The sequence below is a fragment of the Balaenoptera musculus genome, chromosome 3 (genome assembly GCF_009873245.2).
Source record: "Balaenoptera musculus isolate JJ_BM4_2016_0621 chromosome 3, mBalMus1.pri.v3, whole genome shotgun sequence".
Classification (NCBI taxonomy): Eukaryota; Metazoa; Chordata; class Mammalia; order Artiodactyla; family Balaenopteridae; genus Balaenoptera; species Balaenoptera musculus.
Window position 1 is genome coordinate 133,879,314 of NC_045787.1, and position 16,103 is coordinate 133,895,416.

A 16,103-nucleotide genomic window follows, 5' to 3' on the forward strand; every position below is an offset into this window, starting at 1 on the left:
AAAAAAAGAGAAGGGAATGATAATGGAAATACTACATATCAAAACTAATGAGATAAAAAGTTTTAATGGAGATAAATGTATAGCTTTAGTTTTACATGTTAGAAAAGACAGAAAATCAATTAGCTAAGTATCCATCTCAAGATATTAGTAGAAGAACAGCAAACTAAACCCAAAGAGAGTAAAAGGAAGGAAATAATATAAGTAAGAGTGGACATGAATGAAAAAGAAAACAAACTGACAACACAGAGGATTGACAAATCCAAAAGTTGGTTCTTTGAAAAGACAAAAACATTGATAAACACCTTAAAGGGCTAATAAAAAAAATAGAAGGTACCAATAACCAATATCAGAATTTAAAAAGGAGTATCACTATAGGAAGTACAAGCATTATAAAAGATCATAAGAGGATATTATAAAAAAGTTTATGTCAATAAATTTAATATTTAGATAAAATGGACAAATTGCTAGAAAAATACAACTTACCAAAAAGGGGACAAAAGAAACAGGAAATCTGAAAACTATTACATTAAATACATACTTTAAAACATTCCTGGCCCATATGGCTTCACAGACAAATTCTAGCAAACATTTAAGGGATAAATAAATGGCAACTTTATACAAACTCTTAAAAATTTTTAAAATAGGGAGTAATTTTCAACCCACTTTTTGAGACCAGGGTAACTTTGTTACAAGAATTGAACAAGGATATTATAAAAAAGGAAAATTATAGGTTAATATCTCTTTTGAGCATAGACACAAAAATCCTGAAGAGCATATTTTCAAATAGAATCCAGAAATATATAAAAATGATAATACATTATGACCCAGTGGGATTTATGTCATACATGCAAGGTTGGTTTAATAGTCCAAAATCAACTAATGTAATTCACTGAATTAGCATAATAATGAAGAAAAACAATATGAGTATCTCAATAGATGCATAAAAGGCATTTGACAAATTAAAAACCCATTCATGATAAACTAGCAAACTAGGCATAGAATGGGACATCATCTTTAAAATATTCCACTCTGTGAAATACTGACTCTTGCCCTGATGTGGGAGACATCAGGGCAAGATGTACTCTCTCTCTTCTTATACTCATCAGTGCAATGAGGGAAGAAAAATAACTAAACAGTATAAGATTGGAACAGAAGAAGTAAAACTTTTTATATTAGCAGATGATATGTTTGTCTGTAGAACAGCCAAAAGAATGTACAAACAATTTGACTTATTAAGTGAATTTGGTAAGGTTGCTGGATACAAGGTAAACATACCAAAAAAAAAAAAAATTGTGATGATATTGACAAACAAAAAGAGAAATTTAAAGAATACCATTTATAATAGTTTAAAATACCAAATACCTTAAAACAAATCTAGTAAAATTTGTGAAAGACCTTTCCAGTGAAAACTACAATACTTTGCTGAGTGAAATTAAAGAACTAAAGAAAGGGAGAGAGATTCCATATTCATGTACTGGAAGAATCAATTATCATTAAAACAGAAATTCTTCCTAAATTAATCTACATGCCTAATATATTCCTATTCAAAATTTCAATGTGTTTTGGGGGTGTGTGAAAATTAGCAAGCTGATTTAAAAATTTATATGGAAATACAAAGGACTAGAAGGACCAAGACAAATTTGAAAAAAAAAATTGCAGTACTGTCACCATCAGATCTCAGGAGTTACTATAAAGCTACAGTAATTAGGAACAGTATGGCATTGGACAAATAGACCAATGGAATAGAGTAGAAAGTCCAGAAACAGACTGACACCTATATGATCACTTTATGTCAGAGTTGGGAGAAGTATTAGTCTTTTCAACAAATGGTGCTGGAATAATTAGAAATCTATATAGAAAAATAATTTACCCCTTATTTCATGTCAGTCAAAATGAATCATATACTTAAGAGTATAGGACAAAACAATAAAACTTTCCAATAAAACACAGGAAATATCGTCATGATCTTGGGATAGCCAGAGATTTCATAAAGTGAAGACAAAAGTAATAATCATTAAAAAAATTGATAAATTGGACCTCATTAAAATTACAAACTTCTGTTCTTAAAAATACATCATTAGAAAGTAAACAGACAAGCCACAGACTGAATGAAGATATTTGCAATACATATATTTGACAAAGGACTCATATCTAGAATATATATAAACTCCTATGAATTATTAATAAAAAGACAATTCAGTTAATAAAATAAGTAAAAGATGTGAACAAACATCTCACAAAAAGGTTATTCAATTAGCCAATAAACACATGGAAAGGCGATGAACAATAAGTAAAAGATGTGAACAAACATTTCACAGAAAGGTTATTCAATTAGCCAATAAACACATGGAAAGGCGATGAACACCGTTGCTCGCAAAGGAAATGCAAATTAAAATTAAACTGAAACACCACCTCACAACCACCAGAAAGACTAAAATTAAAGACTCACAGTATCATGCGTCAGCGAGAATGTGGAGCAACCTAGACTCACAGAAGTTCTTGGTGGGAGTGTAAATTGGCTCAGCCACTTTGGAAAACTGCTTCTTAGTATCCAGTAAGGCTAAAGATGAACGCATAACCCAGCACTCCCACTACTAGATAGATAGTGAAGACACTGAGTGCTTATGCCCATCAAAAAACATGAACAAGAATGTTCATACAACTCTCTCCATACTATCCAAAACCTGAAAACAACCCACCATCAAGAGAATGGATATATACATTAGTATATTATTGGTATATTGTATAGTCACACAATGGATAACACTTAGAACAAAAAAAGAAAAACTCCTCTTGCATGTAACAGCCTGGATGAATCACAAAGGCATTAGAGTGAAAAAAAGAAGCCAGACACACAGGAACACATACTGTATAATACCATTTTTATGACGTTCAAGAACTGACAAAACTAATCTATAGTGATAGAAGTTTGGCAGTTATCTGTTAAAGCCAGATATTCTCACATACTATAACCGAGCAATTCCACACCTAGGTATACATCCAACAGAAATTGTGCATGTGTGTGCCAAAAAGACACACACAGAGATGTTCAGAACAGCACGACTTGGAATACCCTGAAACTGAAATCAACCCAAATCTCCATCAGTTGAAAAATAAATAAATATGTTTTGGCACAGTTATACAGTCCAGCTGCATAGACTATTATACATCAATGAAAATGAATAAATGATTACTATGTACAACAAAATAAATCCATTTTAAAACATAACAGTAAACAAAATAAGTTAGACACAAAAGAACGCACACTGTGTGATTCCATTTATATATACGTCAGAAACAAGCAAAAGTAAACTATAGTGTTTAGAAATGAGTGCTTGGGTGGTTAAAAAGTATTTTTAAAAAGCAAGTAAATGGTTACTATAAAAGCAGGAGAGGGGTCAACCTTGGGGAGGGCTGGCAATGACTAAAAGAAGGTACAAGAGAGGCTCCTGGGTGCTAGAGGAATTCTGCTTCTTCATCTGGTGGTGGCCACGTAAGTGTACACTGTGACAACTCAGTGTGCTGTATATTTTTGTTACGTGCAGTTTTCTGTATGTAATATTTTGTGAAATGTTTACAAGAAGAATGTACTGTAGACATCTTTCCATGCCAATAAATAGAGAGGAAATCTTTACAAAGGAAAAAATTAAGAAACAATCACTCTTGAAATCCATGAAATCTTGAACACATAACGTACTTTGCACTTCTAGCTTCTGTTGGGTTGCTAGCGGTGCAAGTACATCTCCCTTTGAAATCTAAGGGTCTCGTGTTTTGAGAAAATCCAAAGTGAATCTGGCTTTGGCAAACCAAGATCCAATCTATAATTAAGCTCCAAGAAGGGAGGGAGGGAGGGAGCAGGCCCACAATTTTATCCAGCGCTTTATTTCTGTTGCCTGGCACACAGTTGGGACTCAATATATATTTAAGTTGCAAGAATGAATGGAATAAAATGGAAGAGCTAATCTGCTGTGTGTAACGTAAAAAAGGTCACCTTCACCCTGAGCAGGGCAGCATCTTTTGAGTATTTAGGATGCTGGACTCTTGAGTGGGAGGAATGCGGCCGAGGGCAATCCCCTTTGCAGGCTCTTAGAAGCTGTAACATCAGATACATGCTTTCAAAGTCTCCTTTCATTGCTTGTGGTGCCACTCTATTAACTGCCAGACTTTGGAAGAATTTCCTTAGAAGGCACAGCCTGGTATCAGCTGTGCTGTGAGGCCACAGTCTGGTCCATGCTTTGGGTGCAGTGAATACAGCCCAGGGAGTCCATTACCAGGTGATAAGACATGCGCAGTAGAGAGGCCCAGGACAGTGAAATGGATTGAGAATGACGCCCGACAACCAAACACATTTGTGTGGCATGTTAGTCCTCCCTGGGGCACCCCAGAAACAGCTGAGGAAGGAAACCAACCAAAGCTGAGTCTTCCTGCTTCCCAAGTTGGGGATGGGGAGGGGGACTATCATTATTTGAGTATTAAAGGACATGATGACCTCGGAAGGCTGGGGCTCTTGGGGGTGTCTGGGTTTCACGGGAGGCACAAGGTAAGAAGGGAGAGAAAATTCCAGACTCACAAAATGCATTCAGGAGAGTGTATCTGTGCAGCGCCTGGCGTTTTATTTTTAAGGCCTCACTCCGCATAAATTGGCAGAGGCAGAGAAGGACCTGAATTAGGAATCCTTATTTTAAGAAAAGAGGCTGCACCCAATGCTTCTCATTCCCTAATTCCCCTAGAGTGACAGAAACTCCCTACCACAGTAGCTTGCTCGTCTTTGCACTGTGACTGGCAAGAAGGGAGGAGGGAGGGCCCGCAGCTGCAGACGCTGACCCCTGCTGCCCTGCTCGCCTCCCCGGCCTCCCCCCAGCGCACCCTCCACAGCCCACCCTGCGTCCTGGGGGGTGGGTGGTCCGTGGAAAGCAGGGAGATGTTTGAGGAGGGGCTGCTGCAGGCCTAGACCGGGAGCCTGGTCCTCTGAATGCCTCTGGGCGAGGGGTCTGTGGATTGTTTCTTCTCTAGGGAGTGGCAGAGAGCAGGAGAGAGCAGGACGGAGAGAAACATGGGAGAGGGAGCCAGAGAGAAAGCAGAGGAGGAGGGAGGGCAGTGGAGAGAGATGAGGAAGGGAGGCAGAGCCAGGAGTGAGGTGTGAGCGGGGCAGCAGAGAGAGGCCAACGTCAGAGAGGGGACGGGGAGAAGCCAACAACTTCTAAGGAGAGGAGAAAGACAGAGACACACGCACAGCAAGAGTCAGAGAGAAGGAGATCGTGGAGGGAAGGGACAGAGGGACAAGGATGCAAGGAGAGGACAGAGAAGCAGATAGCAGGATAAAGCAGGCGGGAAGGACAGTCCTTCCACGGTGCCGGGCTGGGCTCCGGAGGGATGAGCAGCTTGTGCAGAGTGCAGACCCTTTGCCCGAAAACCAACCGAACCGAGGCCTCGATTATTTTCGAAACCCGATATCCATCTGAGCATTATCTGCAACAAACTGGGTCAGCGTCAGGAGGAGGAGAGGTGGGGTAGGGGCCGAAGTCTTCCATTATCTGCCTGGCGGGTGCTGGGTGTGGTGGGAGGTGGCGGGAGGCGCGTGGGACCCTGGCTTTCACTTCAGTGCCCCTGGGAGAAGCCACCTCCTGAATTCAACACCCAACAGGGCCGTCCTGGCAACACGCAGCGCAGCATCCCTGCCCGGCGCCAGTGCAGCAGCCCACGGGTGCAGCGCCCCAAATCCCGCTTCCACGATGCACCCGCTCAGGTGAAGACAGAGTCAGAAGAAAGGCCAAAAGCCAAAGGGCAGGAGAGCAGGTGAAACTGGGCCACACCAGCCAGAGGCTAGCAGAGTGCAAGCGAGCCGGGGAGGGGAAAGGACGGACACAGGGCTGGCCTATCCCCAGTCCGCCTCTGCCTTACCTGCCACGCAATCAGGTCCTTGAGGCGGCTCAGCTTGTCCTGGTCCTCGGGGTGGTCCCTGGTGTACTCTTCAGTGAAGAAGGCCTAGGACGACAGACAGACGTTGGGGGTTCCCTGTTCCTTTGCTGTGGACCCCACGACCCACCTCTCTGGCCCTGGGAGTGGATTCCATTTGACGGGGGCAGGAATGAGGCCATTCCTACGTGGATGGGCAACAGTCAGGGACGTGTAGGGACTGACGTTTCCTCCTCCCGGGGCTCAGACCGGTATCCACTGGGAAAGGGTCACAAACCCCAGGGAAATGGTTCTTGAAGAGGAGTCTCTGGACCCGCAGAAGCAGCATCACCTGGGAACTTGCCAGAGATGCAAATTCTCAGGCCCCACCCGGACGTACTGAGTCAGAACCTCTGGGGTCGGAGGTGGGGTGGAGGCAGCTGTGTGTGAAGAAGCCCTGCCGGGGATTCTGCTGCCCAGGCAAGGCACCGTCCCAGGCGAGAAAACTCAGTAAGGAAGTTCACCTGGTGGGCTTTCCAGCTCACCTCCCTCATCGTGTGTGACCCTGGCAGCCCCAGCTCCTTCTCGGCTCCTGTTCTCAGTGTGTGCACATATATACACAGACATATCACCCCTCAAGGCTGAACAAAGGATTACCAATGGATGACTCTACGGGGTGTCCAAGGGTAGCTGGAAGGGCTAACTGGAATTACTGTCCATGAGTTATACTATTGTGCCGTATTCCTAGTTTTACATCAATGAATGACATGGAAAAGAGTTCATCATGAGATTTATGAGAATGAAGAGTCCATTTTTCCCTCAGCGTCCCATTAACGTATGGCCTAGGTGAAAGCCAAATAAGGACTTTCTATTCTATTTCAACGCTGGGAAAGGTTATGTCTCCTTATTGAGTAATTATTTTCCCCCAGTGGAAAATGTGACTCATGTAACTGATGGCTTTTCCCTTTTCACCACGGACACCAGGAGGCTCAAAAATGAAATCTGTGGCTGAAATGTGTGGGGATTTCTTGGAGGGTCCTTATGACCTGAATATCTAGATTATAACTCTCACTTGAGAGTTGATCTCCCATCCCTTCTGTATTTTCACAGATTCCGTGTTTCATTCCTTCCCATTTCTAGAGGTCATTTCCATCATCTATAGAAGAGATGGCTTTACACAAGTAGCATGTACTTTGATTTGTGGCGCTTGACTTTTATGGTCTGGCTCGTGGACATCCCAGAGCCTTTTCTTGACAAAGGTATCTCGATGTGCCCAGTGGGATAAGGGACCTCTATGACCCCTGACAGAGCATGGCATTGAGGGTGGGAAGGAGATGAGAGTGAGGCTATAGAAACTCTGGAAGGTGTATGAGGTCCAAACAAGCTGAAGTGTCCTTTTGAGGGACAAACAGCCACAGTTAAGATGAGTGGCATGCAGCTGTGTCTGCTCTGGGCCCTCCTGCCACTGCTCTGTCCCCACCAGGGCCTGGAGAGGGAAGCCCTCACCTTCTCATACTTGGCGAACCCTCCCATGACAGCAGGGTCCACGATTCCATTCAGGAGCATGGAGAGCGGGTTAATGGGGAGGCTTTCATCACTCTGGTACTGGTTTATCATCATCAGGATCTTCTCGTTGGCCATGGACATGGTTTCGATGGCGTTCTCCAGAGGGCTAATTGTGGTCTGTTGAAAATGAGATCACCAAGAAAGGGCCTCAGCAGGTCGCTTTAAAAATAGATAAAATTATTGGTATTGATTTCATTTGGGGCTGGAATTCAAATGAGGCACTGCTCCCCAAGGGGCTGTAGCAGGCTCTTGTGGTAATTACTGAGCCCTGGGGGTTGTCAGCTGTCTGGGGAGAGACAGGCTGAATTTGTGCTTAGCAAGAGAGGGATCTCCCTGGGGAGATGAAGGCAGGAAGTGTCAGGCATTCGCTGGGGTTTCAGAGGCTGGATGTGCTCCAGGGAGGGTTTTTCTTCTTATTACCTGGTGAAAGATGCTCCAATTCAACCCATCTGGTATTGGTTGTGCACCTACTATGTGTGAGCACTTAGCTGGAGGGATTAGAGCAGCTGACAGTATGATCACCCGGCCTGGCCCACAGTAGGTCCCAAGACTTGTTATATGAGGGGTCACTGCTCCAAGGTAGATTCGGTTTAGTTGGGAAGATAAAACTAACCACCTCTTCAACACCTCTTAGAAAGCAAGATAAACAGAGTGCCATCAGGTGCTAACAGGCATAACAGTGGTTCCCAAGAGCATGGGATCTAGAGTAAAACACTAAGCAAGAAGTCTGCAAACTTTTTCTGTGCAAGGGCCAGGTGTTGTCTGTGGCAACAACTCAACTCTGTTACTGTAGGAAGAAATCAGCTACAGGCAATATGTAAATCAATGGGCACGGTGGTTCCAATAAAACTATTTACAAAATTAGGCGCAGGTGGGCTCTGGCTCATAGGCCATAGTTTCCTGACTCCTGAACTAAACTAAGCAAATAAAAATGAGTGCACATCTCAGCCATTTTTTCTGTGTGACCTTGGGCAAGTTTCCTAAACGTTCTGAGCCTCAGTTGACTTACTGGTAAAATGAGGATAAGAAAACCTACTTCAAAAAGTAGCTGGAAGTTATTGTTATTAACTCTTGTAGGTGTCAGGACAGGAACTAGCAGCTGTCCTAAGAAGGGAAGGCTCCCTGGGTGGGGCAGGGTGGGTGGGGCTGCAGGGAAGGGCGAAGTAATCTGGGAAAACTTCATGGAGGAGGGGACCCTAAGTGTTGCCATCTGTTCATTGGTGGTGCTACAGGGCCTGCTTCCGTGGGGACATGGCAAAGATTAGTTGAGATAATATGACACTTGACTTATAGCAGAGTTCTTTAAAAAGAATATACAAATCAATTTTCACTGCAAAGTAAAGGAGCTGTTACAGTGGAGGATTACTGGACTGAATGTCAATATTATGACAGAGTATGAGTGTGTTTCATGTTTGGTAATTGCAATCATTGTTGCTTTTGTTGTGGTCATCCATTTACAATGCTTGGTGTCAGTCTATTTATCTCTTGTAAAAATAAAATACAGTGTGTGTGTGTGGAAAAAAAAAAAAAAGCAAAATAATAAAACAGGCAAGCCATGGTGTCCCCTCCCAAACAAACAAACAAACAAAAAAGATCTCTCTTCTACCCCATTTATGTGTATGTATAAATGCATTTATTTATTATTGATTGATTGGATTTTAGTATCCTTTCTAGGATTGGGCAAGAGGCCTTAGAAATGTGCAAGGTTTTGTCATTGGAACTGAAAATCCCTGTATTCTGAGATTCTCCAAGCACTGAATCTTTAACTTAAGGAAAACCAGAAAACCTGAACATCACCTAGGCAAGACCGTCAAAAGATTTTCTCTGCCCGGGGCTCTGCATAAATAAATGAGCTTCCTGTAATAAGTAATAAGAATTAAAAATATGCATGCTTGTGTTAAAAAAAAAAAAAAGTGCACCTGCTAGTTATTGTAACTGTTGAGTATACGTGAAGGGGAGAACCAGCCTCTACAGCCATGCTCTTGGTCATCTTTTTAAACCATTTCCTTAAATCCCTGTGAAATCTTAGCCTCCTCGCCCCGCTTCCTTGTTTCTGGACATTTTTGAAAATGGCTGTCTCTGCAGTGAGAAGGCCCTGGGAGTAGGCTCTCTTCTCTCTCTCTCTGTGATACAAGACACGGTGACACACAATGTCATCCTCTTTCCGTCACACATGCACACACACAAACACGCAAACACATGTGAGTGTGCACGTGCGCACACACACACACACACACACACACACAGAGCTGGGGGGGAGGCTGCTCGGCCTGGTAGAGGTGGCAGCCCATGTTCCACAAGCTGCAACCTATGGTCCAGTTTCTGTCAAGCACACAGACCAACCCTGCAGGGGCTTCTCCAAGCTGAGGTCTAGACTCAGTTCTAAAGGAAAATCTATCACAACCACTTGGACTGAGCCCAGTACCACACCTGGATTTCAACAATGGCCTGGTACGTCTGAGAGACTCATGCTTTACGGTGAGTTATTAAAAATGGAAAGTCCTGTTGATTGGCTTTCTTCCTCATTTCTGAAGCTATTTTTGTATCCCTATGTCTTTAACCTCGTTACAGACAACAGGACGGAGAATGAGAATGAACACTCCTTTGGATTCTCACCTCTGGACGTTTGTGTAGATGAGTACATCACTCTCAGAGCAGAGCGATGGGGGTTACGTATTTGCTGGAAGACCTGGAGGTCCGGAGCTGGTAACAGTTATAAAAGCACTGATCACGGTAAAAGAGATGGCGCCATTTGTGGACTGCCTCCTCTGTGCCAGCCCATGCTGGGTGTGTCCCACACGTGCTCTCATTCAATTCCCCCAACAACAGGTAAGTCCTTCACCTAAGGGTAGATGGGGCAGCGCTGGGGAGAGAGCGCCAGTGTCCTAATTCCAAAGGCGAGCTTTTCCCCCCGATACAGACCACACTCTGCTACCAAACTTGCCATACACTGGTTGTTAGGACTTGGTCAAGCCCTCCAATCTCTGGTCTCTTTCCTAAGCTGAGCCTCAGTTTCCTTACCGGCAGCACAGGTGTAAAGCCCTTGCCCAGCTTGCTGTGCGGGGAAAATGAATTATCCTGGAAAATACAGTCAGCCCTCCATACCCTTGGGTTTTGCATCCTTGGATTTAACCAACCTCGAATTCAACCAACCACTGATACAGAGGCTCAACTGTATTCACTGTACTTACGCCCTTTTATGTAAGGGACTTAAACAACTGCAGATTTTGGTATCCGTGGAGGCTCCTAGAACCAACACCCTCAGATACTGAGGAGTAACTGTACTTTGGAAACAATTTGAAAGGCACTCGGGAAAGTGGTGATAATCCCTTGCAATCGAGTGCTGTTTCATATTCCTCAAAGGCGTCTCTCACTATTACCTTCATAAATCCTCTTAGGAAACCTCTGAACTGCGTAAGACAGACATTGTTATTACAACCTACTTCTACCACTGATCACTTTGGCAGTTCAAGTCCCATCTTTGAGCTTCAGTTTTCTCATATGCAAAATAATTTAAATAGACAAGAACTAGGAATGGGGTTGCACATAGGAGATGTGAAGGCCAAACTGGGCCTGGGTCTGTCATTTAGCCAGCACATAAGTTCTAATTTTTTAAAAAACTAATTCAGCTGGAAGGAGTTTGCCACAGCTTCTACCACTCCCCGTTGTCTTAATGTGATGAGTTCACATATTTACAGTATCTTCCTGGGCTCTGAAGGTATTTGAATTTGTAGCTCTTGGATTAAATGACCTTCAGAGTGTCTTTCAGCTCTGAAATTCCATAGTTTTTTCATGTCTATTTTACAGATGATGAAAACTAAGGCCAGAGATAACACTGTGTTTGTCCAACATCATATAGCTTGTTAATAGCCAAGTTGAATTTGGGTCTCTGACCCCCAGCTCAGGACTTCTTGTAAAGATTACATATTCTCAGGGCCAAGAAAAAGGAAAGGACCCTCAATAAGCAGAACCTACACTTGAATCCCATCAGAAAACACCTCTCTGTACAAACAGTACTGTAGTCAAGACAATTCATAAAAGAAACAACCAAAAACAAGATATAAATTCTATACCACAAAAACAAATGATTGGAGAGGAATTCACTCAGCACCCATGAAACTTCTGTGTCTGAGACATCCTGAAATTCTTGGTAACTCAACTGAGGGAGGTTATCAGAGATAAAGTCACTCTGGTCAACTTTTTGGAGGTTTTCCCAATCCCTTCTATCAGAGGGTATCAGGATAAAAGAAGTGAAACAAAAATGTTGACTATTTCTTTCCTAATTTCAGAATCCTGAGTTCAAAAAACAAGGTAAGCACTTCATATATTATGGGTTTCTGCAAATTAACTGAGCGATTGGTTGATGGATTTACTTAATAACTATTTTTTTTAATATAAATTTACTTATTTATTTTTGGCTGCATTGGGTCTTCGTTGCTGTGCGTGGGCTTTCTCTAGCCATGGCGAGTGGGGGCTACTCTTCATTGCAGTGCATGGGCTTCTCATTGCAGTGGCTTCTCTCATTGCGGAGCACGGGCTCTAGGCACGCGGGCTACAGTAGTTGCAGCACGCGGGCTCAATAGTTGTGGCTCGTGGGCTCTAGGGCACAGCCTCAGTAGTTGTGGCGCATGGGCTTAGCTGTTCCACGGCATGTGGGATCTTCCTGGACCAGGGATCGAACCCGTGTCCCCTGCATTGGCAGGCAGATTCTCAACCACTGCGCCATCAGGGAAGTCCCTTAATAACTATTCTTGAGCACCAATTATGTGTCTAGGACTATTCCTTGCACTCAGAGATATGGCAGGGAACAAAATGGACAAAAATCTGTCTTCCTGGAGCTCACAGTGTAGTAGAGCTCATATTATAATGTTATTATATTAAAAATTCTAGATATTAAAAATAAACACACAGGCAAATTATGTAGTCTATTAGGAGGTGAGATACCATGGCGGGGGATGGGGCGTTCAGAGAGTGCAGGCAGGAATTCCTTCAGTTTGCCTACAGTCCCGTGGGGACAGCGAAGGAGGAGAGGCACCTTACTGAGCACCACCAGAGGAAAGCGCACAGCCAGGGCCAATGGGTAGAGACTACGGCTTAGTAGAAAGTTTCTGATTTCTCACCTCAAAAATGGGATTCATAATATGATGTACTTCACATGGTTTTGTGGGATTAAACAGGATAATGTTACAAAGTCCTTGACACAGCACCTGGGACACTTATCCACGCTTATCATGCACCGATGTGTCCCATGAATAAGGGGCATGAGTAGTTTCTTCCTCTCCAGGGCACTAATTATCGGGGTGGGCTGGGGACATGTTAAGGAAAGAGGAGAGAGTGAGTCCATCCAGGTGCCTGGTATGAGAGGTTATAGTCAAACCTCACCTCTTTTACTAACCTTGAGCAACCCACAAACTCACTCGGTTTGCTCATCTGTAAAACGGGAGAATAATAATATCTACCTCGCAGCATTGTTGAGGGGTTTAAATGAGGTCACGCATATGAACGGTTTAGCACATGCTCAATAATGTCTGTTGATGTCATCATCGTTATTATATGTTCCCTAAGGTCTACGCCATGACTGTGAAAAGGAGATTGGAGGACCACCTGGCTGCTGGGGGCCCTTAAGGGCTGAAGGGGGATGGTCTCAATGTTGATCATACAGTAGCTTGAAAACGTCAGTCAGACAATGTCCCTCCTCTGCTTGTGACTCCAATTCACCCAGTGGAAAAGCCCAAGTCCTTATGGTGCCTACAAGGTCCTATATGATCTGCCATCAGACTACTGCTACTACCCCCTCACTTGTTCTGATTCAGACATAAGCCTGTTCTGTCCCAGGGCCCTTGCACTTGCTATTTCCTCTGCTAGAACGTCCTTCTCTTCGGTATCTGCAAGGACCACCTCCTCACTTCCTCCAGGCCTTTGATCAAAAGCCATTTAGCAGGAAGGCTTTCTACGACCATCCTACTTAAAATACCCACCACTCCTTCATCACCTTTCTCTTTTATTTTTCTCCATAGCGGTTATCTCCACCTGACATAGTATATACTTACTTAGGCTTTTTAGTGAGTCTTTGCCACTAGAATGTAAGCTTCATTGCAAAATCTCTAGGTGCTTGACATGCGTTAGGTACTCATTAAATATTTGTTGAATGAATAAGTGAATAAGACATCCTGAATATGTCCCTTCTTCTCAGATTTCGCTGGATTGTCCTTTGCATTCTGAGGGCTGCAAGATCCCCAGCTGTTTGAGGACATGGAGACCCTGAAGTGTGTTGAGAAGCAAAATACATGCTATCTGCACCATGGAGTTCAAATACTTGCATTCTAGCCAGAGCTTTGCTTCTGTGTAATCTCCTCTCTCTGAGCTTCAGTTTATCCAACTATAAAATGGATTCACAGTGAGATTCTGCAGAGGGGTCCCCAAAGGGCTGCTGGGAGGGGAGGATATGAGAGGGTGATTGTGTTGATTGAGTTCCAGGCCCTCTTCCTCCCCCTGCACCCAACCACAGAAGCTCGCCATTCATCAGCTTTATTACCGGATTCTATAGTACCTTTCATTTGCAGGGAAAAAAAAGTTATCTGATGCTTAAAAAAAAAATTTGAAAGCAGGTAAACTGGATACTGCCTCAGGTCCCTTCCTGCACTAGAATTCCTGGACTCCTGCAGTGGCTTTGAACAAAAGCATTTCCCTTTTTCCAGTCTCAGGAGGCTCCTAAGGCCACAGACTCACCTGGGACATGTGAGTCACCTCAAACCAGCGCAGGATGCCCGGAAGCTTGTACGCGGTCACAAAGGAGGTCCTCTCGATCCACATCGACTGTCCCGTGGGCAGGGGTGGCAAGGGCAGAAAAGCAACACACATGAAACCTGACCATCAGAGTTTGGTGGGAACCCAGCCAGGCCCCCAGGCCTCCTATCCACCCGGAATCAGAATAAAAATTACAAGACTCAGATATACACTCCCACCTTACCCTGAAGAATTCTTTCCCAAGGTGAAGTTTAAGTTTTCCCTGGATTTAGGTCCAGTAAGTTTTTACCTGGGTCTCTGAACAGGCAGAAGTTTTAGGCAATATTGAATGCATCCACCTGCATTTTGTGGGGGGAGGTCTACAGTGTTCATCAGATTCTTAAACGGGCAGTGACTCCCCCAGTGCAAAGAATCACAGTCCAAGGGAAAGAGCTGAGAGAGACTTGGAGCTGTCTCCTCGTGCCAGCCTCGGCCCTCGGGAATAGAAGACAGGGAGGTCCTGGCTGGGAAACACACAGTGACACTGGGGACTGTGAACTCCCTGTGGTTGAAAGGTGCATCTCACGCCAGGCCTGGGTCGTATCTTGAGGGTGGAGAGGCTCAAGAAATGAGAAAACAAACCCAACGGAAGAGCCTGGAGAATGGGTGTCATCGTACCAATCGAAGTTAGTGTTCCATCCTTTGGCTTTGGATCAGATGCCCTCCCAATTCTGACTCTGGCAGGCGCAGACTCTGGTTGGTAAAGGAGGCCCTGGGCAACGATCAAGGCTGCCAAAGGGTAGGGGAGATACTTACGGCAAACTCATTCTCAGGGTCAACGGTCCCCCTGCGCACTGGCCGGGAGTAGTGGAACTTCTGCACGTAGTTGGACTTGTAAAAGCTGCAAGACAGGAAGAGGCTGAGGCTCCTGATAGCAAAACCTGACCTGACCCTGTACTGTCCAGGGAGGCCCACTGCAGAAAACTCCAGGTCTGGCAGAGTCCTCGCTGTAACATTTAAAACCAGGCTTTCCTTGTAAGATGATTTAGAAGCTAGTCGGGCTTATGCCCTCATGAGAACATGGCACCCCTTAGGGTACCCCCAAAGTTGGAATCCTATCATTAATGCACATAGTGGTGCCTGGGTTATTGTTTCTTGTGATCTCAATGAAGGGTCTGGATACATCTAAGGTCCTAGGCTAATGTCCCAGGGATATCTTCCAAGGATTTCTTTAGGTGTCCCAGCCATCCCCCAAATCACTCTCCCTTGAACCTCTAGGGCGGTTCTAACATCAGGGCCAGCAGGGCATGGTGCTAGCTGTATGGTGGTCTTCCCCTGCCCAAGGGTGCCTGACCGAGAGGTGACGGGAGGCTGAGCTCCAAGCTGAGCTTGAGTATCTGCTCAGCCGCCTGCACTGGCGTGAGGCCGCTTCTCCCCGCAGGAACAGGCCTTTCCTCTCACAAAGGCGCTCCTGCTTCCAACGGGTCTTCCCAGAGGAGAGGCCTTTTCCTAAGCCGCTCAAGGTGCTAAACTGGGTGCCTGGGCCTGAGTGGGGTAAGCCAGACAGCTTGGAGGGGGCAGCGTGGTGCCCCACAGATCCCACAGATGCCCTGCTTTGTTGCCTCATCTCTGACCTTGCGATCTGGTATTAAACAGATCACACCTGCCTTCATGCTGCTTTCTCTAATGTCCCCTATTTTATTTTATTATTTATTTTTTATTTTATTTTATTTTATTTTTTGGCTGTGGCTCACAACTTGTGGGATCTTAGTTCCCCGAGCAGGGATTAAACCCGGGCCCTCAGCAGTGAAAGCGCTGAGTCCTAACCACTGGACAGCCAGGGAATTCCTCTAATGTCCCCTTTTCACATCGTAATCTGAACACAACCATTGTCAATGCACGACCTTAACAAATGC

The 16,103-nt window shown here is 44.5% G+C and overlaps 1 protein-coding gene across 1 annotated transcript in view; it reads right to left on the reverse strand.

Annotated features, from left to right (window-relative positions):
- The window catches only part of DOCK2 (dedicator of cytokinesis 2), a 418,212-nt gene that overhangs the window by 9,338 nt on the left and 392,771 nt on the right, over positions 1-16,103 (reverse strand). Inside the window, exons 43-46 of the mRNA XM_036849002.1 lie at positions 15,004-15,088; positions 14,191-14,277; positions 7,402-7,578; positions 5,902-5,985 (exon numbers count right to left, since the gene is read on the reverse strand). Coding sequence (XP_036704897.1) covers positions 5,902-5,985; positions 7,402-7,578; positions 14,191-14,277; positions 15,004-15,088 — 433 coding nt within the window. The remainder of the gene's footprint in view (positions 1-5,901; positions 5,986-7,401; positions 7,579-14,190; positions 14,278-15,003; positions 15,089-16,103) is intronic.